Genomic DNA, 26,859 nt, shown 5'->3' on the forward strand with positions numbered 1-26,859 from the left:
TTTTGTCAATCTATTTTAAATATTATATTCGGTTTAGGAGACAGGTTTTGCACTGGAAGGGTGAGATAAGGCCGGTATTCTTGTCAGCTGAGGAAGTTCCTGACACCGGGTGCTCCCCTGTTCCTAACTAATGTATTTTGCTTATTACACTTTACTGTCCTCAATATAAATTCTTCCAGTATCGACATATTCTGCATGAATAACGTACAAAAGGACATTAGCTACCCATATCCAAAAATAAATCAACTAAGAAGTGTTAGGGAGCTTCCATAGCCGACGAGAATGGGAAACAAAGTCTGCAGTAATCCCTTCAATACAACGGCAATGTCCTACACGCTAAGCTGCAGACGGTGATAACTTCCACCAAACTGATATGAAAGTGGTGTCACAGTGTTGGCAGTGAGATTTGAACGGATGGAGTCGTGTTGACAACTCCCTTTACATTTCACCCTGTTCACTGTAAGAGGTTAACACAAGAATATGGTGCTAGTCACGAAGAGGTGCTATGGAACGAGGTTGGGTTGCAGTATTTTCTTATTCTGCCACTGAGCTACGTGAAATAAGCTGCAAAATGACGAGAATCTAACCAAGTGAGAGTAAAAACAATATAGCGCTGGTAATGTTGTCACTGGTAATAAAACAAGTGTTGGTAATGATGGTAATGTTGTCAGCGCGATGTAAATAGTGATATATGTGCCCTTCCCCCCCTTTCCAGCAAATGCCTCTCCCTCTTGCTCTCCCTAACAATATATAATTCCAGTGTTAAAAAAAATGGTGTTGGTAATGTTGTCACTGGAAATAAAGCTAGTGTTGGTAATGTTGGCAGTGTTGTCAGCGTGGTGTGAATAGGGAGAATCGTGCCTTCAGCTCCCTCTTCAGCAGGTGCCTCTCCCTTCTGGTGCTCCTCAACACAGCCCTGTTCTCAGCTGCACGCCGGCTCAAGTAGGGCAGCACCTCACCCACACTACCACACGGCACTGACTTGTATACTAACAGCCCCGCAGCAGCTGTGGGGACGTAAGTAGGTGAGTAAGTAGGCAGAGAGATAGGTGGGTACGTAAACAAGTGGATAGGGGAGAGCCTCACCAACACTACCACTGACTTGTATATACCAACAAGCCCGCGGCAGTCGTGGGCAGGTAAGTAAATGAGTAAGTAGGCAGGCAGGTAGGTAGGTATGAAGGCAGGCAGGCAGGTACGTACGCAGGCAGGCTGGTAGGTAGGTAGGTAAGAAGGCAGGTAGGCAGGTAGGTAGGCAGACAAGCAGGTAGGTAGACAGACAAGTAGGTACGATGGAAGGTATGTGGTCGGGATTGTAATTTCAACCATGCAAAAGAAGACTCAAGGATTATATATTGTGGAGGGATTCTTCAACTCAAGAAACTGTCTCAAAAAGAATATATATATATATATATATATATATATATATATATATATATATATATATATATATATATATATATATATATATATATTTTAGCTAAGGGATAACTAAATGTCTTAAAGAAATTTGTAAAGATGATGATGATGATGATGATGATGATGATGATGTCACAATGGAAGGATAAAATGATGATGGTTTAGATGGTGATAATGATGATGATGATGATAATAACAATAATAATAATAATAATAATAGCTCTACACTAACCTAGAGGAATAGTAATGTTATCCGCCATGCCGTACACATTGCCAAACACCACATCGCCTCCGGTAGGGTCAATACCAAGCCTGTTGAGAGTTGCCACTGCATGCAACATGGAGGCTTCGTTGTGGGTGGCTACGATCATCTGACGTCGACTCCTCTTCGCCTTTGCAATCTCGCCCATCATTTCGTCTACCATCCTGTGACAGAAGAATGATAACTGCTACTACTACTATTATTGCAACTCAGTACTACTACTACTACTACTACTTCATCTCAAAGTACTACCTCTACAAATAATAATCTTTCTGTTTATTTATACCGAGACGCCCAAATTCCGTAAGGGATGGCCACAAACAAATCGTCTTCATACCGCCCTGTCTCCTGCCATTTCGCTGCCCTCCTGCCAACTTACTGAACACCCCCCTCTCTCTTCTACCTCTCTGCTCCATCCCTCCATCTCATTCTCGGTGACAATAATAATAATAATAATAACTAAGCCAATCAGGACATCAGAACAGCGTACTATGAGCGATCCTCCCTGAGCCAATTAACTGTCGTACAAGCAAGGGAGAAAAAATATCCTAAATAATTTTCCATTTCTCACCTGTTGTAAGAGGTACAGGTGTCCTCGTAGGTGTCATTAACGGGGTCTGGATATTGTAGTTCCGTAGATCGAGCCCTTTCCCGCTCAAGGTAGGCGCCACGAACTATCTTAGCACCGAAACCCACCTCAGCTCCCAGCCTGGCCACTATGTCAATGTCCCCACGTAGATTTTCAACGCCAGCCTGGATGAGAAAGGTGAATGAGGAAAATGATGGATGAAAGGAGTGGAGGGGCTACTGCTACTACTACTGCTACTACTGCTACTACTATCACTACTGCTACTATATCTTTGATTCATTTCTTTATCTACTACTACCGTATTACTACTGCTACTACTACTACTGCTACTATTACAACTACAACTGTACTACTGCTACTACTACTACTACTGCTACTACTACTACTACTGCTGCTGCTACTACTACAACAGTGGCAGACCCCCTCCCACCTTGAGGTAGCCCTGGTAGGTGTTCCATATGAGTGGCGGGGTATGCGCCCTATTGAACACCCGCATCATGGCCAGGGTAAGAAGGTTGATGGCGGGGTTGGTGTACGTGTATTCTGCGTCCACCGCCAGCACCACATCCTCACGCACACACGCACTACCTGCACGCACACAGAAACGCACACACTTAACACACACACAGCCTTACTCTTCCTGGTACAGACGTGTTCGTAGTACTCCTTTCTTATCGATTTATTTTTCATATTGCACTCAAACATTTTTTTTCAGTATTATTCCCATTTTTTAAGAACTTTTTTCATTTACCAACAGGATTATTATTATTATTTTTTTTTTGGGGGGGAAGGGGAGTGTTTGAGCCCTTAAGCCTTGCGACTATAAGCTAATAGGCGAAGGACAGTGCAATGAATGCCACTCCTGCATCGTTCACATGCGGGACTTGGTGATGCATTGGTTTGCACTTTGAGCCTGGCATTGGAAGAGTCAGAGTTCAGTTCTTTGGTCGATGCGTGTAGTCTAGTGGGTTAAGGTGCTCCAGTCGGGTGTTTACTGCTCCCATAACACTGCTCAAGGTAGATTAACTGGTCACTCTTGCTTTAAATGTCAAGACCAAATAGCATAACTCCGGATCCTTATATTCTTGATGGGATAATGGACGCTACAGATAGATAAACTGATAGACAAACATACATATATATAAGACAGATAGAACTAATTAATATCATCCAGCATTAACAGGAGTAAAATATAGAACTTATCTCTAGGCGAGGAGGGAAAGAGGGTGGGGGTGGAAGCAGGAATAAATAAATAAGTAAATAAATGAATAAATAAACGTTCCACTGATCTCACCTATTTTATGGAGACGAGGAAGACAGTCCAGAAGGTCCTTAGCATCTTGGAGGGAGAGGGGGAGGGGGTGGAGGGCCTGGAGAGGGGAAAAGGATGTCTTCCAGTGACCCTCCTCCCTCCCGGCCTTCTCCAGGAGGTCTGCCACCGCCCTCACGGCGTCCACGCGGCCTTCACGATCCAGGGACAGGTAGGCTTCGGATATATTGGCCTGAGGGGGGAATGCAAATCATCATCATCATCATCATTATCATCGTCGTCATCATCGTCACCATCGTCGTCGTCGTCACCACTGCCATCATCAATATCATCCAGACTTTTTTTCTTTTTTTTAGGCAAAGATGACGTGAGGTAGGGATACACAATAGTAGAATAGCAATACATGGCGTTGATCCTCTCTCTCTCTCTCTCTCTCTCTCTCTCTCTCTCTCTCTCTTTCTCTCTCACCAGTGCATTTGCTGCAAGGTGGGCATGCAGTTACTCTGATTTAATTGTTGCTCTAGCTGCACCGACACGCTTTACCGTTCACTCTGCTGCACCACACAACACACACACCCTCCCCCTCACATACACCCTTCCCTACACTTCCCCCACACTAAGATCCTCTTTTATATCAATCAATACACACATAGTACTGACAGCAATAGTCCTCAACCCCCACATTTCCCATCCTTTAAGACAACCACCATTACCCACTCAGCCATGCCCTCCTCATCTCCCCAACTCTCCCACACCAATAACAACTATCAGAACCACACAGATACCCCTGCAACCTTATCCTCCCACCCCTCCACACACCCACACCAACACAAATACCCACACACAGTCCCTCACCCCTACAGGCAGTCTCCCACTCACACAAGCTGTCTCCCACCTCTACAGTCTCTCATCCCCATAGTCTCCCACCCACACAAGCAGTCTTCCACCCACACAAGCACTCTTCTACACGCACAGTCTCACCCCTACAGTCTTCCACCGTCACAAGCAGTCTTCCACCCACATAGTCTCTCACCCCCACAGTCTCCCACCCACAAACACTCTTCTACCCACACAAGCAGTCTCCCACCCACATAGTCTCTCATCCCTACAGTCTTCCACCCTCACAAGCAGTCTCCCACCCTCACAATCTTTTTTTCTCACCAGAATATCTGCGGTGAGGTGTGCTGTCAGTTTGGTCTGGCATATGGGTCTGGCGCTCCCCAGCACACTCTGTCGTCTGCTCTGCTCCACTAAGTTCACTGTCTTCTGAAGGTTCCACGAGTAAAGCTCCTCCCTGCAGGACCGATTTACACATCATCATAATCAGCATCAGCATCATCACCACCATAATCATAACCATCGCTTAAATGTTCATACTTTGTTCTTACATTAACTAATCAGCCATGGATTCTTTTCATTTACTTCTCCTAATCTCCACACGGTTTAATTTAGTTTCCATTTTTTTTATTTGAAGAGTTTAGATAGAGCTGCCATTAACCCCATCTACTCACAAAGGCTGGCACTGACTGGGAGCCTACACGTGGTGACACTGTGCACCCTGGGTGGAGCCTACACGTGGTGACACTGTGCACCCTGGATGGAGCCTACACGTGGTGACACTGTGCACCCTGGATGGAGCCTACACGTGGTGACACTGTGCACCCTGGGTGGAGCTATGCAGCTGTCGTGTCTATCAGAGAGCCAAACCTGCTCATAATTTCCTTTATCTAGCCGTGGGGAAGGACCCGGGTCCCACCCTGGTGAGGCTCTGTCCACCGCAACGGGGAACCGGATCACTACATGGTTTTATGTACTATATTGTACCTGTAGGACTGCCCCACAGAACCAGTTACCTGTGGTTGATGGACCTGCTCGGCCAGACAGATCGGGGTTAAGCAACAACTAACAAAGGCTCTTCCTGACTTGAATAAGGTCGATTGGTGACAGACTGAACAAAATTAAAAATGTGCCCTGGTTGTCGAGGGGTTGCATCTCCTCACACTGCCCTTACGCTTAACGACACTGTGGTTCATGGCTATAATGTCAACAAGAAGGGATAAGGCAATAAAACAAAGCGATACTCGCACATCATGTCCCTCTGCCATAAAGAGTACCCACACATCACGTCCTTATCCCATAAAGAGTACCCACACATCATGTCCCTCTGCCATAAAGAGTACCCACACATCATGTCCCTCTGCCATAAAGAGTACCCACACATCATGTCCCTCTGCCATAAAGAGTACCCACACATCACGTCCCTCTGCCATGTCCGTCTCCAACACACGGACACCATCTGTCTATCTGTCTGTCTATCTATAGTCAGACACCTTCATCCCGTAAGGGGTGGCCACAGACAGATCGCCTCCATGTCGCCCTGTCCAATGCCACTTCACTGCTTTGCTCCCAGCTCATACCCCCCTCCCTCATATACCTCTCCTCTCCATCCCTTCATCTCATCCTCGGTCTCCCCCTCCCTCTCCACCCAACCTCATTCACATAGGGCCATCAACAAGGAGAAAACAAAACAAACCAATACTCACAGGTCATGTCCCTCTCCCACGTCAGTCTCCAACATAGGGGCCACCATCAGCCTGACCCCCAGCTCTGCCAGGCCCCTGCTCACCCTGCCCAGCTCCTCCTCGCTGTCCCCTGCCACAAATTGGTTATAGAACGGTGCTACGGCATACCCCAGGAGACGGGTGCCCAAAATGCGTTGCCCGAGCCTTAGTAACTGGAGACAGATAGATAAACTGATATATAAATAGACTGAGCGATAGACAGATGAATGAACAGATAAGAGTACACATAGAAAAAGAAATGAGGTGACATTCTATCTTATCTGTCTATCTATCTATGTGTGTGTTTAGAGAGAGAGAGAGAGAGAGAGAGAGAGAGAGAGAGAGAGAGAGAGAGAGAGTATAAACCGGTATTACCCAGACAACAAAATCAGGGGGGAGATAAACATACAGACAGACAGACACACAGCTCGCTAACACCCAACAGCTGACTGCTTCCCGTCTTATCTGTAACTCTTTCACCACGATGACAGTCCTTTGATTCTCCCCTGTTACCACGAGACGATATTATGCAGCCACTCTCTCTCTCTCTCTCTCTCTCTCTCTCTCTCTCTCTCTCTCTCTCTCTGTGCGTGTGTGTGTGTGTGTGTGTGTGTGTGTGTGTGTGTGTGTGTGTGTGTTAAAGGCCAACCTCTCGTAGTGAAAAACTTGATGTAGACTGTATCTAACCAGCCCTATTCCAGTTTCTCCTGAGTTCAAGCAAATCACTGGCGTCAAACACCACGAATATATATATATATATATATATATATATATATATATATATATATATATATATATATATATAGAGAGAGAGAGAGAGAGAGAGACGTAGATAGATATATAATGGCCCAATAGCATAAGTATTTACATAAATCCTTGCTAAGTTGAATAAAATCGTTCGTAGATAGCATGGAAGGAGAATGAGAGACTGACTAGGAGAGTGAGTGGGGTAGATGGAATAGGGGGAGGGGGGGAACCGAGAATGAAGATGGAGGAATGGGTTGGGAAAGGGTGAGTGGGCTGGAGAGGAGGAAATCTGATGGAGGAGAGCAGGGTGATATGGATGCGATTCGTCTGTGATAATTTCTTACGGGACTGAGGCGTCTGACTATAGATCGACAAACGGCTTTTATACGAATTTTATCCTTTCACTTTGAGGGCAGTGTAGAGACTCAGTGAAATGAACATGGAAGTGAAGAAATTACTGCACGACTCTAACGTATGGAATCGAAGCCTGGACTTCGTTGGAAGGACACAAGTCAAGAGTAAGGGCAATGGAGATGAACTGATAAGAGCATGTGGTGGAGGTATGTAAAGAGACAATATAAACTTTCCTTCCATGGGTATAAATGTCTCCGATGTATCAATTCTTGTTCATATTCTCTGGATATGGGTTCTGTGTAGCCCGAAACGTTAGAGAAAACAAGAGTAGAAATGCTCTGAGACCTGCGGCGAGGCTCTTGTTTCAAACAGTTTGCTGTATAAAGTAATCAGCCGTAACAGTGAGATCCACAACCCAGATTCTGGCGGTGCCTTAACAGAATGCCGTTGCTGCTACATGGCGCCACCACAGGTGTCAGTTGAGGGCAGATTTGGATTCTCCATGTCAAATTACAATACATGATACCACTTTTATGTTTCCAAAGGCCTCCTTTTAACAAATTCGCTAGAAGCAGAAGCAAAAGAAGAAGAAGAGAAGAAGAAGAAGAAGAACGCTGGCCACTCACTGACCTGCTGGCTATCGCCGCAGGTAATAAAGAATTCATTTCTAACCAGTGTCCCTCTCCTACCCTACATTTTCATTCATCGTGCTAAATCATCTACTTACCGTATAGCTGTGGTTGACTAGGGGATCAATGGCACAGGCATTCAGTACCAGGAGGCCTCTCAACAGCTCCCGTGTACTCTTGTGCCGAAATACCCAGGTGGCATCTTCAAAGTCCAGATTACGACTGGCGACGTTCACTTCTGCACAAGAACATGAGTCTTATGCTTCAGGACAAATTACCAGCCATATTCTCAAATTACACTTCTACTCTCAATTGCTGGTAAAATACTAACCACACGTATGGTTAAAAAATTAATTAGTTTCAATGATACAATGAAAAAGTGCCATATTTGATCTGATTTTCGTTTATGCTTTTCTACACAGGGACACAGCATTTCCAACCCTCCTGTTGTGAGTGAAGCCAAGTAAAGACCTCATCTACAATACTTGGGATATAGAAACAAAATTACTGAATGTGACGTTAAGCATCAGACCTAATGAACAGAGTATGCAGTTCATTCCCTGAAACTCACCTTCAGCCCGATTCTTAGTTGCAGCATCCTCCGCAGTGGCACTAATATGGGCGAACGCTGGGCGGGGGAGGGGTGATGCTGTGGTCGTGTGGGCGGGAACACAGAGAAGCAAGGGCGTGTTCTGGGCACGGGCGTGGTGGGTGGAATTCAGAACAGAAGAAGATAACGAACACAAAGGACGGACGAAATTCTGTGCGCGCATCGCTTGACTTACTTGCTTGATTTTCCCGCCCAACATGGCTATTTTTTGATCCACTGGATTGATTGATAGAACTATTTATTGTTGTTAAGGTATGCAGAGTGCACATACAACAAAAGAAGGTGGTGGGTCTTGCTACACACCTTCTCCAGCAAATACAGTTACATACAGTCACTGGTAATCAATTCGTGGGTGTAGCCTCACGCCCTTTAGTGAATAGTAGATGTAGTATAATGTATACGCTATACTGGACGGCGCCCTACCACAGCACCAGCAGGTTTCTTTATTTTCGTAGTAAGGCCTGAAAATAATATTGCGTCCGTTGTTAGTCCATGCTTCTCTCTGTCTGTTCGGTGTTTCTCTCTCTCTCTCTCTCTTGCTCACTCGTCCCTATCCTTACGTTTCCCGCTCTTCCAGGCCGTACCCACACCACAACACTTTCTGTTCGTGGGTTTTATATGCATCGCCCTGGCTTTTATCCCAGTATTTCCCGCCTGGCCACCCACGAACAGACGGATATTTTCTCACACTACTATCTCTGTCTTTAAAAGTCACGTTTCTATGACTATTTTGTCATCCCTGGCTCTAGTGCGTGTCTCTACCCTCGCCACAGGTGGGGCTACACAAGTGGAAGGGTAACAAGGTGAGGGGGTTAGCCAGGAGGGGGGTTGAGGGGTATGGAAGGCGACCCTGGTGAGGTTAGATGAATATTTAGTATTATCCAGCACACATTACCGTATCACGTATTGCTGACAGCAACTGCAGGATATATGAAGTCAATTACCCAAGTGTTAAGCAGATGGAGGGATGGAGTGGAGAGGTAAGTGAGAGAGGGGAGTGTGAGCTGGGAGCAGGGCAGTGAAATGGCGGGGGACAGGGTGACATGGAGGCGATTTGTTTGTGGCCACCCTTTATGGGATTAAGGCGTCTGGCAATAAATAGATAGATAGATAGATTAAACAGACGCAGTGGAAGTGGAAGCGAACTTTTGACTACCTCACGTGCCGGCCTGTGTTTGCTGTGTGAGGATAGCACACACAAAACAAGTGTTGGATGTTACTGAAGGCCAAGTGACCACCTTCCCAAATGCTACGGTTTGGCTACATCTATTAAGGGCGTACACACACACACACACACACACACACACACACACACACACACACACACACACACACACACACACATACGTACACACACACACACACACACACACACACACACACATACAGCCCCCACACACATACACACATTTACATATACACACATACACACATATACATATATACACATACCCATACTCACACAGACACAGACAGACACACAGACAGAGAGACAGGCAGACACACACACACACACGCACACACACACACACACACACACACACACACACACACACACACACACACACACACACACACAGTGTTAGCTACATCACAGAATCAGTTCCCACTAACACAGTAACCATACTCTTTTCACTTTAAACTGGCCTAAAATTATCATCTCTCCATCTTGAATGCTGAGCTGGAACAAGAAATCATCATTAGAATATGATGCTGGTCACGAAGAAGTGCAATGAGAGGGATGTAGAGCCGTAGTATTGTCTTTCTGCAACTGAGCTACGTGAAGTAAGCTGCAAAAGGACGAAACCCAGGGCCAAGTTAAGGTGAAAAGAGCATAGCATTATATTCTAGTGGTCAAGAGAGAGAGAGAGAGAGAGAGAGAGAGAGAGAGAGAGAGTCTGTCTGTATGTCCGTATTTATGTATGTGTGTGCATGCATATATGTATGTATGTATGTATGTATGTTGGTAGGTATGTATGCATGTACGTACGAGCATGTACTTGTGCGTGTGTATGTGCATTTACACATGTATGTATGTATGTATGTATGTATGTACAGCATACTTTACGTGTGTCTGTACGTGGGTGTGTGAGTGTGCATGAACGGGGCTAATGAGATTCATGCTGTGACTACCCACACCTTTTGAGAGAGAGAGAGAGAGAGAGAGAGAGAGAGAGAGAGAGAGAGAGAGAGAGAGAGAGAGAGAGAGAGAGAGAGAGAGAGAGAGAGAGAGAGAGACTCCTAAAGAGATATATGGTAAGACAAGCATAGAGGTAGAAAAGAGAGAAGGAAATCGATGAAGTGTATGGGAGTCCGAAAATCCTTAGTGCGTGACTGACTAAGTGGGCCGGGTCAAGAGAAACCTTGTATCGAAAAATATAGGCAAGAGAGAGGAAGAATAAAGAAATTAAACCTTATATAATCGTATTTACGTTACAATCTCTCTCTCTCTCTCTCTACCTACCTACCTACCTAACGCGCAGTTCCTCAACTCTTTTCTCTCACAGGTAAACAAATACTGATCTCTCCACACACACACACACACACACACACACACACACACACAAGCACAAGCACGCACACACACACACACACACACACACACACACACACACACAAGCACGAGTACACACACACACACACACACACACACACACACAGCTATTTTGTTCCTGTAACTAGTAATAAACAAGCTGGTTAATATCGCACCCCAAAAATGTGACAATATGAATTAACCTTGTATAAGTATCCATGAGTCGGTGGTTTTAAATGGCTACCCACGTGAAATGGAGAATGAGAGACTGACTAGGAGAGTGTGAGTGACATGGATAGGAGAAGGGGAAGTGGGAGACCAAGGATGAGATGTAGGGATGGGGTGGAGAGGTATACGAGTTATGGGGAGGTGAACTGGAGACGGGGCAGCTTAATGGCGTAAGACTTCCAGGATTAGGGAGACTAGCTATGAATATTAAATAGGCAGATAGATAGATAGATAGATAGATAGATACCCAAAATAATAGGTGTGTGTGTGTGTGTGTGTGTGTGTGTGTGCGGAGGGTCACGTGTATGCACGGGACAAAAATGATGTACAAACAGCTGACAATATCACCCATCATTCTTTCCTCTCACTCCCTCCTTCTTTCCCCTTTGTTCCTTCTCACTCCCTCCTTCTCCCTTGGTATCCTTCCATCCCTTTCTTCTCCCTTCGTTTCCTCTCATCCCCTCCTTTTCTCCTAGTTTCCCCTCCCTCGTCCCTTCTCCTCTCTTCTTTCCTCCTCTCATCTTGCCCTCTTCATCCTTTCTTCCTTTTTTTATTCTCTTTCCCTTATCCTTCCCTTCACTCCTCTTCCCCTTCCTCCCCTGCCCTACCACTAACCTCCTCCTCCTTCCCTCACCTTCCACTAATACTTGCTTCACGATTTTTCTTTTCATGGTTGTTAGCTCATAGAAAAGAAGACATCTCTCTCTCTCTCTCTCTCTCTCTCTCTCTCGAGTTATAGAATGATATCTGTCTTACTCTTGGACTGAAAGCTCTAGGACTGTAGGTTACAGCACAGCTAAATTGGGAGATTCTTTAAAAAAAATAAATCTTTACAGCATGCACAGTGAAGTTAGTTTTATCTATCTAATCGCGGAAGGGGTAGCCTCGATATAGTATCCACCACCATCAGGCTGCCCTTACTCCATCTCATATCCTTTCACTCATATTTCTTTTGATAGCTCTCATAATAGTATCAGCCTGCTGCTAAAGATTAATATTCTCTTGTACTTTGGTGAACCACAGGAATTAGTCCATCCGGTGTTATACAGCTGATAAGAAAGTAAGCTTTCATTCCTCTGTATAAATAACATAAGATTCAGTAGTTTTCAAAAGGTATCAGTAGTATTGATATTATCGTAAACTAAACTGTGTATAGTTTACGATGCTCATTTGTTTTTGTTAACTCATAACATTCAAGTCGTCTATAGTTTCGTCTGCTCTGTGACTGGAGCGTCAGTGCCAGGAGCCGGACGTTTATATCTCCCTTATTATCGTTTGGAATTTGGCCTGAGTGTAAATTTCTGGGATAATTCACGAGTAAATAAGCAAGATGTGGTCAGATCAGGAGCTGGTGGAGGTGTTGAGGAGCAGTGTACCCTATTACTTGGTGGTGGCACTGCCCTTGCTGATCATGCTGTCACCAGTGCCGGTGGACGCTGCGGCAGAGTTCACCGTATATCGTCTACAGCAATATGATCTCCATGGCGTGGCTCACGGTAAATGTCTGCCTTCAACCCTGTGAAAATTACCAATGTATCAGTCTAAAGAACCTTCAGTCGTTCAGGCTGGAAGAGCTAAGTTGGAAAGTGTGCTTGTCAGTGCCTCGTGACCTCATTTTAAAATTTGACTTTTAGTGAGACTTTCGGTACGGTGAGATCGTTTTAATGTTTTTATGTCAATGACTTGTGACTTCATTTTGAATTTTGACGTGTGAGTTAGAGGTAGGGCAGCTGATAGAGCGACGGTGAGGCTTATGTGTTTGTGGCCACCCCTTGTGGTATAAGGCATCTGTCAGTGTACCCTATAGACAGATAAACACTGAGGGTTATGATAGAGTTAGACAGTTATCATGTTTATATTTATTATTAATGCTTTGTGACATCAAATTTTGACCTGTGGGTTATGAAACATTGAAATATACTTATGTTTTTGTTTTAGTAGGTTATATACAGGGGAAAAATTCCCAGATTATCAAGAACTTTGGTTGAGAAAGCAAATTATTTCCTTTATCATGCTGTGTGTACAGGGTATGTTGCCAGTGTTTGTATAGATGTTTTGGTAAATGCTGTGAACTTCTAATATTCTCATTAAAAGCCAGTAGGAATAAGTGGAATTCGTGAATAATGCAGTACTAACAGCCAGACCCCCATAAATGACATAGAAGCCATCAAATAACCTTAGCCTACAGAAGCTCAATAATTAGTCACAAAACATGAATCTCATGTATGAATTTTGGGTGTAAAGTGAATTATTCAATTTTGAAACTTAATCCCTGTCAAAATATTTATCATTTGTTAATTGGAGCTCTCCCTGAGTTTGTCAAAAAAAGAAAGAAAGAAAGAAGCATGATTATTGCATAGATATTAATGTAAAGCCTTCCAGAAGAGTACCAGACATGGTTATTGTATAGATATTAATGTACAACATCCCCAAAAAGTAGGATTAATACATACCATAGATATTAATTTAAGTCTTTAGATACAGTAAATGCAAAGGATAAAAGTATGAGTATCACATAGTTGTTAATGTAAGGCTTTTTAAGAAGTGGTGTGTAGAGTATTGTTTGACCCAAGCTTGACTCCTTGAGCGACCGCTGCGGCTTGGTAAAGATAGAGGCTCGGAATTTAGAGGGTGGCGTATACCAGCATAGGATATCAGTGTTACCTATGAGTGCTTACCTATGAATAACTAGTGGGAAATAGAGGTGAGCTTCTTGTATGGTCCCACCTCTAAGACATGTGTTGCCCAGTGTATTTGTCGTAACGGGACTTGAGTGTGGCTATTGTGGGTGCAGTGAGTTCCAATCATCAATTACTCTTCTTGCAAACCAGTTGCCTTTTAGGGTCGTTCTCCAATGGTCGAGCTTTGAGAGTTTTAAGAAGTGTCCTCACATCTGGTTTGTGTCAAGTCTAAAGAATTTAGAGAAAGGAATGTCTTTGTATCCGTGGATAAGCTTGAATGTTTCGATCATAGCCCCTTTCTTCCATCTTTCACTTGACGTCTGAGGTCCGAGTTGCCCGCATCTTTCCTCATATGGTAGTCCCTCCAGTCCTGGAGCCAGCTTTGTCACTCTCCACTGCACTGTCTTCAGTGTCTGGATATCTTTCACAAAATATGGCGACCAGCATTACTCACCACTCTCAAGAATAGGATGCACCAGCAAGTGGTAAAGTGGTACCGTACAAAGACTTCCTTATTCAAAGCGATGAGATTTATGATGATGCCAAGTCTACTGTTGGCTTTCGCTGGTACCTGTGTGATATGTGATGAAGGTTTCATGTCCGATGCCATCAGGATTCTTAGATCTTTTTCTAAGGTGGATTTTTCAAGTGTTATACAACCCAGTTCATAGTTGGCCTCTGGGTTTTTCTGTCCTGTGTACACTGTCTTACATGTGCCTTTGTTAAAGTTCAACAACTACTTGCCATTCCACCTGTCCAGTCTCTCAGCATCTCTCTGCATTGCGTTGATGTCTTCATCTGACTGGATGACTCTGTATATTTTTGCATTGTCTGCAGACAAGCTGGCTGTAGATTCCAAATTTGAGACCAAGTCAGTGATATATATGATGAAGAGGATGGGTCCGAGCACAGATCCTTGGGGAACTCCACTCTCAAGTGGGAGCCAGTCTGATTCCTCATTTCTGATGGAAACCCAGTGGAGTTTTTCCAAAAGAAAGTTCTTGATCCATTGTGTTTATTGCATAGGTCTGTTAATGTAATTTTTTTTTTTTTAATACTCGTTTACCTTAACTTGGCCCAAATTTTCATCCTTTTGTAGCTTATTTTTGTAGTCTAATGGCAGAAAAAGACAGTACTGTGGCTTTGCATCTTTATCATAGCACTTCTTTGTGACTAACATCATGCTCTAGCGTTAATCTGTCGTTAAACTAAGCATTCAAGAAGGAGAGATGGCAGTATTAAGCCAAGTTAGTGTAAAAAGAGTATAATACCGTAAATGTTGTGTAGAGTACTGTATGACCCCTGGCTTGACCCCACAGGCAGCCGCAGCAGCTTAGTAAACGTAGAGGCTCGGAGTTTAGAGGGTGGTGCGGTGGGTCGGCGGTGTGTGGTGGCGAGGTTGGCGGACCTCACCCCCACACACTACCACCGCCTGGTGAGTCAGGGTGCCGCCGCACTACTCGTTCTCATCCCTGCCAACCTCACCGCACTCGCTGTGCATCATCAACAGGTATGACGCTTTATTACGCCTAAGAGTGATTTGCTGTCTGCACAATATCCCTTATCACTGCCAGATAGGAGGCTTCACTCTCCCTTATATAGTACAGTACAGTACAGTAGTTGCTTTACCCTGTACCATATTTCACCATCCTTAACTGTTGCCTCACTCTGTAAATGTTGCATCTTGGTATCATGCTGCACTATCAGGTAGCCTGGAGGCAGTTCAGCCATGGCAGTCCACTGACTAGGGATTCCCAGGAGGGAGCAAGGTGTCAGAGATGATGATGATGATGATGATGATAATGTAGGCTGTATTTTATTACCTGCTGACCTGGCTTTGACCCATACAGCTGGTGCAGGATGTTGAGGCAGCCATGTTGGAGGGAGACACTCAAATGGCAGTGTACTTGGCATATGAGACCCCAGAGTTGCTGGAAATATACCAGTCAGTACGTGCCGCCACAAACACACACACTGCTTCGTCTGCGGCTGCTGGTTAGTATGTAAAATGGTATCAAGTGGATTGACTAGCTGAAAGGTGGTATGAAGAACATAAGTGTGTATATATGTATAAGCCTGTGAGATGGAAGCAGGATGAATGGTGAATGAATGAATGTGTAGTCCATTTAACTGAGAAGAATTTTGGTTAATTTCTCCTTCTGTCAGTTTTTTTTTTTCTTTCCATTTGGATCCTGCTTAACAACCATTCCTTAAGTAGGAAAAAAGGTCTGGGTTATAGCTATGGTAATGATGATATATACTTGAAATGATACTTGCTGGATTGACTATAACTAATAAGTGTTATGAAATTGCATAAGTGAATTTTATGCTTGTGGTGTGGAGTCAAGATTCCAGGGACATAAATGGTGATTGAATGAGAATGTGGCCCAGTCCATTGGGTAGACTTCTGGATAGTTTCTCCTGTCAGAACCGGAATTTTTCTTGCTTTCTGGACCTACGTCTGTAACCTTGGGTAGGAAATAAAGTGTGGATGATGACACTTTTTGAATGGTGTTACCGTAAGATGTATATTAGTGTCCACTACAAGTAAATCCTGTGATATCTTTTTGTACTGCATGAACAAGTATATTGGTGTTCACTGTAAGTAAATATTAATCATCATCATCATCGTCCATATTTCCTTTCCCATCCTAGGGCAGGGTGAGGAGTAGCAACGTTCAGACAGCGCAATTTTGCCTAGTCCAATGGGCCAGGCTTCCATTCACTCATCATTCAGTCCCCTCACAATCCTGGCTCTATCTTATATGCCAAAATCTTTCATCACATTCTGAAGCTTCACATAAATGTATCCAATAGAGTCAGTATTAGTTAATATCAGTATCAGTATCTGATAGAGTAAGTATTAATTCCATCCATCCACCCATCCATCATCCAATCCTACGTTGCCCCATGAGGAGCGTACCTATTAATATGTTTTACAGCACTGGTGAGCTCACTATCAACGGATGGGTACCAGATAGTGGTGGGTGGGAGCCAGTCCAAACTCATCCCAGATATGACCATTGCGAACATCCAGGTGAGATATGTGTGCATTGGAAAGGAAGTTCATACGTATAGTTCATTTGTTTTTACCTAACAAATACCTGTAATGCATTTTTGCCATATTTAATGACCTAGTGTAGTCAGATTGGATGGTCATTTTATCTCCTGTTGGGCTGATTTTTTCTGAGGCAGTTTACTTCCCCAGAATCACTATTTTATAAGCAATGTAAATTGTACCTCATATGAGGCTTGCATCTTGGCCCATGCAGACCCTCATTGCGCCTCATTTGAGGTCTGCAGCTCAGCAAGGGTTAAGCAGACTAATTCTTATGTCAGCACTTACTGTGAATCTGTCAGTCACCTGGTTTGAGACACTTTTTTGAGCAAATGTAACTCCCAGATTTGCTGGTAGATATAAGGTTAGGTTAAATTGGTGAATGTACAACTCAAAGCAATGTATTATGGAGAGGTTATGAGGTTTTCTGATACTTTTTCCTTCAGATTTATTTTTGTATGACATGTTCTCTTCTTTGTTATTTGTACTATTTTAACATCAACATAGTTGGCATGCATAACACAGAAGATATTATTGTGTCATATGGAGAAATAAGTTGATAAGAAAAGGAATAGGGACCTTCCTTTTCAGGGGAGAATACCACCATGACTTATTGTTTGCAGGGTAAGCTTAGTGGCTATGGAGTGGAGGAGCAGTTGCCAACCATTGCCCTTGTTGCTCACTACGACTCATTTGCCTCCTCTCCGGTGAGTGAGATCCCTTGTTCCTAAAAGCTAGAGTTCTCTCACCTTAACTTGGCCCAGAATTTTGTCATATTGTGGCTTTTTTCATTTACCTCAGTGGCAAAATAAGTCAATGCTTTGCCTTTACTTCTTGTCCATAGCACATCTTTGTGACCAGCATCATATTCTAATGTTGATCTATTACTACAATTCAATATTTAAGATGGAGATACAACAGTTTTATGCCAGGATAAGCTTGAGAACCCCAGATTGTGTGTTAACTGGTCATAAGGTGATAGGGTTTTTGATCAGCATGTCACATGAATAAAATATACACCAGTCTTGTGTCTACCTTGTTTTAAAAGTTAGTGTGTGTTCTGTCCAGCAATAGGCATATGCTGTGTTTGGTCATCCTCCTATGAAGTATTATCTTTCTCTCAGAACTTGGCCTTACCCCATCCTTAGATGAAAAAAAATGGTTGGAATGATAATGATGATGTATGACAGGAGCTGGCATGGGGTGGTGACAGCAATGGTTCTGGTGTGGTGGTGCTGCTGGAGTTGGCACGGCTGTTGTCTCGCCTCTATACATCTCCTCGCACTCACCCCAGACTCAACCTGGCCTTCCTCCTCTCAGCTGGTGGATACATCAACTATCAGGTGTGATGCTATGCTGAATAGATTTTATTTTTGTCATTTTGTGTTGCTTATTTACTGATTAATAATAGAGGATGCTTAAACAGTATTGCACTGTAGGCAAGTTTGCTTACATTTAGGTGCAGTGCAGCTATTGACTGCACTTTTTTTTTTTTTTTTTTTTAATTCCTTCAAAAACTAATTTATTTAGGGTTCATCAATTTTGGATACGATTAGTACTGTGTAAAATGGTGCTGAAGAGAAGTGCTTTCATGTGGTGACACTGATATAACCAGCACCTCTGCTGCCAGGTTATACAAATATCTCACATCTTCCTCCTTGCCCTTGCAGAAGAGGGTGTGGACTATTGGAGGACAGGTTTATCCTGCGTCTCATTGGGTTCATGCACAGATGAGTCTGGGGCCACAACAGCAACATCATCTGTATTAAGTAGCTGTAAAGTGACCAGCTGTATCGGGATGGAAATGTGCCGTTGCATATAAAAATGGGTGTGCAGCTGTATACTGCACACTAATTATAAATTGACCAACTGTTAGTGGATGTGTTTATGCTGTAGAGAATATCAATTGTAACATTGTGCTACCATTCCCCCAGGGCTCCAAAAGGTTCCTTGAGGACCACCTTGATGCGTCTGACTCCCCACTGCTGTCTGAGACCCACTTCACCTTGTGTTTGGACACCCTCGGCTCTGGTGACTCCCTCAGACTCCACGTGTCAAAGCGACCACGGGAGAACTCACCTGGGCACCGATTCTACCAGGTTAATAGACTTGTTTTATATCCGTACCATAGGACATTTAATTGGACAGACTTTAGCTACTTCTTCTGTCAGGTTTTTTATTGCTCTCTGACCTGTACTTCATCCTATCCTTTGGTAGAAAAAGAGGTCAGGATGATGATGATGATGATGATGATTTATGTGACAGGCACTAGAAGAGGCTGGTGCAGCAGCGGGTGTCAATGTGGAGATGGTACATCGTAAGATTAACCTGCAAGAAGATACTCAGGCCTGGGAGCATGAAAAGTATAGCATGAGGCGCCTTCCTGCCTTCACACTGTCTAGACTTCAGGTTAGTAGACATCCATTATTTTTGTATGTGGTGAAAATAATTGTTATTTAGGGTAATTTTTCCAGCATTCACCCATGGACACGTGGTGAAGGTGGTGAACTGGGCATCCCTTAGAGTGTGGATGCTGCAGCAGTCTAGTTCTGTTACCTAAACATGACAGAGATTTTGTCCTTTTTCATGTTAAATCCTGTAGTTCAGTGACAGCGTAAGACAATACTACTGGTATACAATCTTTCCACAGCAATTTGTCATATGTGGTGTTCTTTTAGTGGCAATATCTTGTTATAGCTCAATTTTCAAGATGGAGGGATATTGGTTTTAGGCCAAGTTAGAATAAAGAGTATAACTCACTACACAGATGATGATGATGATGATGATGAAGTACTGACCTAGATAGCTTGAATATTGGGCTAGGATGATAATGATGTATGGTTTTCAGGGCCCAAGAACGGGTGAACGAGGCAGTGTACTGGACACCCCTGAGAGTGTTGATGTTGCAGCACTAACTCGCAACACAGCTGTCATTGCAGCAGCGCTACTTACACACATCTACAATACCTCTGTCCATGACATTCTTCAAGATGGCTTGGTTAGTGAGGACCGCCCCTCTGTCACTAGTTTGATAATGTGATTGTGTTGGTGAGTGAATAGGAGTGTGGCTCATTCACTTTGGCAGACTTTGGTTAGTATCTCTGTCAGTTTTTTCTTGTTTTTTAAACCCTACCTCACCTAACCCTGGGATAAGAAAGGAGGTATGGATAATGATGATGATGTGTTGTGTAAGTGTGTATAAAACAGTACTGATTACTTGTTCCTGTCCCAGGCTGTCACAGAGAAGAGTGTTGGGTCATGGATGGAGTTGGTGACGTCACAACCCCGCTCACCCCAGCTCTTGGCTGGAAAGAGCAATCCCTTTGTAGCCACCCTACACCAAATTATTTCAAGGTATGTGCATCACTACAACATACCATTACAAACCCAGTACGGTACACTATTAACAGTGTTATTTGGTGACATATTACAGACTTAATCAGTACTCAAGATATAGTCCAAATTGCAAGACTTCAGTCAGGTGACCCTTAGTACAAGTTGATGCATTCTCATGGGTAATTGTTCCTGCTATCAGATGATTTTGTTCAACTTATGGGAGTCATTTTGTTTCACCCCATAGTTTGAAAAGTCTCTCCTGAATTGAATAAAAAATTGTCTAGAGTTTGGAGGGAGGAAATAGAATTCCACAATTGGATTAAAAAGGTTAACCATCTTGATACCATTAAATACACTGTGCATCCAGTCAGAACTGCAGATCAGATTTGGTGGTATGAGTGTTTGCAGTAACCCAGTGATGAGTGTTTTTCATCAAGTATTCAAGTGAGGCATGCGTGACATACTTTTGTGTGGATAAACTGGACCCGGAATGGGCACTTGAATGCTTGCAGTAACTTGGTGATTTGTGTTTTACATTTGCCTAACCTATCCTAACTTAACCAAGCATAGCCTAACCCAGCAACCTATGTTTTTTGTCAGGTACTCAAGTGAGGCACGTGTAACCTACTTCCGTGCAGACAAGCGTGACCCTGAATGGGCGTTTTATGATGTCACACACACTACCATGGCTGCCTACGCTGTCAAACCAGCAGCCTTTGACTTCCTACTCACTCTTGCCATCATTGCTTATCTCTCACTCATCTATGCTTTCCTACAGGTATAGTATATTAGTACTGTATGTTTCTTTTTATGACATTATCATCATGAAAATATTTATTGCAGTGGTCTTTAGCATTACTTATGGCATGAGAAGTGTTAACATACATACAGTACTTAATTTTATGATGGTAACAATGCATGCATTATATGTGAAGAATTTTGTTATGTACTGTATATTTTAATTTATGATTATTTTCTTATGGTGTAATAGAGTCTCCTTCTATTATTTATTTAAATTTTGTAGCTCTCTGGACAGTACCTTACCCTATCCACTGGTTAGAAAAGAGTTATGGATAATGATGATGTCCTTATACTAAAAATCTTAAGTTTAACTCTCTCTTCGTTTTTTTCCCACAGTACTTCCCCAAGCTGTATGCCACTATGGTCAAACTGGCATCTCCACACAAGTCAAAGGCACACTAGGTCAGTGGGATGCATCATTCAGTCAGCTGTGGTGTCATCCTAGCCTTCATGCTGGTTAAGTACAGATGCAGACTGCAGAATCTACCGCACTCCCACTATTAGATAAATGGTACTTGTCGCCACTAATTATGAATGAGCACCTCCATACAAAGTTGTGTTTCTGACACGCTGTGTTCATGTCCTGAAATTGTATACAAATCTCATGTGTTTAATCCTCAAATTGCAAAGTGGATTGCAGAACCCTAAGATTTGATGGTCATCTATGGAACGTTTGTGGTCATTACACTTAGTCAGCCTGCATCCCATACTTCAAAATCCAGTAAGCAGCCATTTAGGAAGGCCAGATACGTTCCATCCTTGTCAAGTACTTCAAAAATTGTCGTCAGAATTTGGAGGTCCGTATCCCACTTCTCAGTTTCAGGTTTGAGCCTATGACGATAAGACAGAAATCCACAGACCTAATGGTAAGCATGTTGTAGGTTCAGTCGTCTGCACCTGCACATTTACAGTCAGTATTTCCTTCATTGTTGTGAGTCTGACTGAGAGTTTGGGCGACCTGTTTTGTCGTCACTAAGCCGTTGTTTTATTAAGTATTAATAGGAAGCGTATTACAATTATACTGTGTAATATTTCTGGTACATAACTGTGCTATGCTGTGTATCATAGTATAAGCACAATACATTAATACTTATGCACGGGGAGTTTTTGAACCAAAGGGACGAGATACAGTCTTCATTAACCCCTTCAGTTTGATGACACATGGAGGTATTTGTTATGTTTGTTTTTGCTGCCTCCAAATGTTTTTTTTTTCTTCCACCAGACAGTTTTATATGACTTTGGACATATTTGGAACTGAATGGGTCATATTATGTAGCCTTTCTTAACCCTCTCACTATGAGAGGGGTTTCCTAAATTGAATAATATCGTTTAATGGTGGAAAGAGAAGATGTGAAAAGATACTGCCTTGTGAGAGAGGTTGGTTCTGCCGTACATTACCTGTATCCTGAGTTGAATAAAATGGTCTGGTGGAACAATATGAAATGTACACAGTGTCATCATAGTGAATAGGTTGTTACTGGAGAGGGATGCCTTCATGTGATGGCCTGCACTGCCTGGTTATACAGATGTCTCTCAGTTTCCTCTCTATCCCCCAAAGGAAGGGCTGTACATGGGTAACTCCAGCCTGCAGTCCACTGGGTTCATGTTCAGATGAGCCTGGGGTCATAACAACAAGAAGGAATGGTTTAATGGCATAATATTAAATGTACATAATTATGAATTGTAAGAAGTTATATGAGAAAGCAGCTTTGTATAATGTCTTCAAGTTATACTGTAATATGTATGGTATACTCTTTTCACTTTAACTTGCCCTGAAGCTGCCATCTCTCCATCTTGAATGCTGAGATGTAACTGTAGATAAACACTGGAACATGGTGCTACTCATGAGGAAGTGTTGTGGAAAGGATGTAGAGCCATAGTGTTGTCTTTGCCACTGAGCTGCTTGAACTCAGCTGCAAAAGGAATAAAATCTGAGCCAAGTTAAGGTGAAAGGGGTATGATACATGTATAAGCTATATTAACTGCAGCAGTATTATGAAGCTTCAGTCAGTACCGTGTAACTGATATCTTGATGCAGTATTAACATGCTTCCCAGGGGTCCATTATAATACTCTTCTTCCACTACACCGGGTGATTTCTCGTGTTTTGTGGGGACGGCTCAGATTAGGGGCTACCATGCATCGTTATTCATTTCCTACTCCCACTGCCACACCCATGCATACACCAGCAGACACAGGTGTCCCCACAACACTTAAGATACTGCCTGCGGAGTTTCTAGTGGAGTGTTAATGACAGACCACCTTGTATATACCCTCCTACAGATCACTTGCCTTCATGCCCACCTGTGTCAGGTGTGCATGTTTGTTGGTACAGTACATTCAGCATCCAAAGCCCTGTCACTCTCCTGCTTTTCTCTCATTGTGCTTTGAAAGTCAATGAAATGAATCTGTAACAATCAACGCTAATGACTTTATTTGGCCACGTAATAATGACAGAAGTGCTGATTGCTACAGGTCCACCATGCTGATTTCAGAGACCATGGAGAGAGAACCAGGGGATACGAGAGGACTTAAGATGCTGTCTGTACATACAGTACATACGTACAATATTCTTGTGGGATTAGGAGGCTTTATAACACTTCTTCCTTAGTGGCTTATTTCTCTGTAAGGTATACTAACAGTTTTCCTGAATAAGTTGATGTAGACCAGGATATAATTTCAAGCAGGAGGTTGATGTGTAAAGCTGGTACACAGAATAAATTACCAAGGATGAGACACTAGAGAGCCTCCTAATCCAATAAGAATACAGGCCAGAACATACATTACGGTAATTCCATTTTTGACGATAGATCAATAGACAGATAGATACATGTACTGTAAGTTAGTCTCTTCAGATAAACTTGCCTTATTGAAGCAAATAATGTGCCTGCAGCACATGTGTTATGAAGCTCTGCAAAATGTCTGTAAATTAGCTTAAAAAAAAATTAGTATAACGCAGAGAAAATTTTGTTACTGATACTTTTTCATTCTGCAGAAGATATATAACAAAAACTTGGTACAGGTATTTTTGAAAATTTGTTACTGATTCTCCATTCTGCATAAGATATATAAAAGAGATTCATATTTTTGAGTATGATAGAGAATTTTGTTACTGTTTCTTCATGCAGCACAAGATTTATAAGAATTTGTTCTTGGTTACAATATCAGTGAGAGATTTTGTTACTGATTCTCCAATCAGCATAAGATATATAAGAAAAGCTTGATATTTTTAATTTAACACAGGGAATGTTGTTCATGATTCTTCTTTCTGCCATGTGTTATATGACCTCCAAGGAGTAACTCTGTGTGCGTCAGGCTCGATAAACCGAGAGAGTGGAAGTTAGACCATTTTTTTCCCCCCCCATGGAGGCTTTGGAGTTCTTTCAGAGAGATGCATCGTATAAATAATATGTGCCCCATGGAGGAACACTGAATGTGCCACATGTCCAGACTTCTGTGTTCTGTCCCTTTTCTTGATTTGAATTTTGGTGCATGCTGAGTTGCATCACAGAGTTCCTTTTATGATGCAGTTCCCTATCATGTTATTAGCAGGGAAGTTTTAAAATACTGATTTTATTGTGTCATTGTACAAGTTAATTTTACTGGTACAAATTTGATACAGGTTATTATAAGATTTCTGAGTAATGATTGATGCACTGTGTGCAGAGCTGTATAATATGAGTTTGGGATACTTGTTGGAGACACTAACAACCCTGCCTCTAGGGCTTACAGTGCTTCATGCCAAGTCTTTCAAACACACACACACACACACACACACACACACACACACACACACACACACACACAATAATAATAATAATAAAAAGTACAGCATCACTAATTTGGAGTAATCAAAGTTTGGAGTATTTTATTATCTTTATCATGCTCATTATTGTACATCAGTCATGTCTCACACACACACACACACACACACACCGCTCGCTGGTGCAGTGGTACCGCTCTTGCTTGCCAACTGGTGGACGGGAGTTCGCGCCTCGCTCAGGTTGCGAAAGGTTTCACTGACGAAGTGGGTGGTTACTGTCCCCCTCGAGCAAGGGGATGGGTGTGTGCTTGTGTGAAGGTCACAGCCTTGCCCTTAGATCAGACTATATGAGCTCTCAGCTCCCTTCCGGGAGGGTAAAAGCTGACGATCACGACCATCAAGTGATCCTGACCGACCCGGTGAATTACACACACACACACACACACACACACACACACACACACACACACACACACGAAGAGGGTACACCATCACTACTTGTAATTTGAACACATCAAAGCAGGGAATATTTTATCGTCCTCATCATTGTTTTTGTCATGAACGTCATTTTGTTTGATATAGTACCTTATGGTGTTTGAGATAGACTTGGCTGTGCTTGACTTCAGAGAGAGAGAGAGGAAGAGAGAGGGGTGCAATAAAAATTTAGGTATGGTTTAGAATGGTACATTTAGTTTTAAAGTTGGCACAAATCACAGCCTGAACAAAGTGATATATTGTGTCCTTATATGTTAATAATATTTTTTACTTGTGGAATGTTTTTACTTTATTGTGTCAGACGTACAAACAAAGTGGTTCGAACTTTTACTTATGGTACTCATTCCAGAAAAAAGTATCTGAAAAATATGTCTTAATATTTTAGAACACGTGATAATCTTAAATATCGGGACCAACTGCCTAGCCCCGGGCTCCTACACTCCTCATGGTGCAATGTAGGATTGGATGATGGATGGATGAATGGATGATAAAGTGTTTGAAAGTAATTTCCAGTAGCGTTCTATGGATGCATGCTGTCTCTGCCACTACAACGTAAGAACTTTATGTGACATATTTAGTACAGTATCAATTTGGAAATATTTGCTGCCCACAAAACGTGAAGAGCAACAGAGCTCATTGTGAAGCCTTCAATCGCTTGTTTTCAGATACTTTTTGAAGTGAATGTACACATTGGTGATTGTGGCAAAGGAGAAAACTGTTTTCATTTGCAACCCATTTTGACAAAGCGTTTTTATATATACTAGTTGCAACCCATTTGTGTAATTTATTTTGTTCATAATTTCATGTTCGTGGTTAATGCCATCACTTTGCTGCTCCAATAAATAACTGTTACAGGTTTGAAATTACTTGTGTCTTACAGTGCTTCACCAGTTACTGTACATGGTGGAGTGAAATATAATGCTAAATAATAGTTTACTGATTGACTCATTATCCTACCATTCTGTATTCCTCCATTGCTAAGATACAATATGGTGTTGATGTGAATGTGCTGGAAAATATTAGAAGTGTCTTGAGATAGCCTATGTGGAGAAAATGGAGAATGAAAGAACTGTGAGGAGAATGTATGTGAGTGAAATGTTGGGATCAGGGGGAAGGGGGAGACCAAAGATGATATGGAGGGATAGGGTAGTGAGGTATACAAGAAAGAGAGACATATGGGTTGAAAAGAGGGCAGACTGATGGTGACAGGATGACATTAAGGCAACTTGTTTGTGGCCTTGCTTTCCAGGATGAAGGCATTTGGCTGTTGATGAGAGACAGAGTCTTACATAACAGGATGGAAAACTTTTGGGAAGTGTGGCTTCTTTTGAAAATGATAGACCATCCATTCATTAAAAGGGGAAAGCTTGTACACAACTTGTAATAAAATGCAGCAGTGTATGGCAGTGGGTGTCCACCATCCACTCACATGATGTAGTGCTACCTTAAGCTGACTTCACTGAGTGACCAGCAGAGGAGTTTCTTGTAACCCAGGAAAGTATTTATTTATTATGTGAGTAGGGG

The 26,859-nt window shown here is 42.7% G+C and overlaps 2 protein-coding genes across 2 annotated transcripts; one reads left to right on the plus strand and one right to left on the minus strand.

Annotated features, from left to right (window-relative positions):
* Positions 1 to 831: 831 nt before the first annotated feature.
* LOC145418035 (hydroxyproline dehydrogenase-like) lies at positions 832 to 8,604 on the minus strand. Its single transcript, XM_080286569.1, has 9 exons — positions 8,403 to 8,604; positions 7,930 to 8,069; positions 6,084 to 6,274; positions 4,702 to 4,834; positions 3,565 to 3,772; positions 2,701 to 2,858; positions 2,253 to 2,434; positions 1,652 to 1,845; positions 832 to 1,007 (listed from the first exon to the last, which is right to left on the minus strand). The coding sequence occupies exons 1-9, from the start codon at positions 8,602 to 8,604 to the stop codon at positions 832 to 834; spliced, it is 1,584 nt and encodes a 527-aa protein (XP_080142695.1).
* A 3,928-nt stretch (positions 8,605 to 12,532) lies between these two features.
* LOC145418011 (BOS complex subunit NCLN) lies at positions 12,533 to 21,491 on the plus strand. The gene is made up of 12 exons (XM_080286548.1): positions 12,533 to 12,698; positions 15,203 to 15,393; positions 15,734 to 15,878; positions 16,826 to 16,920; positions 17,565 to 17,648; positions 18,132 to 18,284; positions 18,876 to 19,040; positions 19,207 to 19,350; positions 19,790 to 19,939; positions 20,174 to 20,295; positions 20,878 to 21,055; positions 21,415 to 21,491. The coding sequence occupies exons 1-12, from the start codon at positions 12,533 to 12,535 to the stop codon at positions 21,478 to 21,480; spliced, it is 1,659 nt and encodes a 552-aa protein (XP_080142674.1). The 3' UTR covers positions 21,481 to 21,491.
* The last annotated feature ends 5,368 nt before the right edge of the window (positions 21,492 to 26,859 follow it).

The sequence above is a fragment of the Coenobita brevimanus genome, chromosome 112, assembly GCF_032717465.1.
Source record: "Coenobita brevimanus isolate Jiangsu-jjx chromosome 112, ASM3271746v2, whole genome shotgun sequence".
In the NCBI taxonomy this organism is placed as follows: Eukaryota; Metazoa; Arthropoda; class Malacostraca; order Decapoda; family Coenobitidae; genus Coenobita; species Coenobita brevimanus.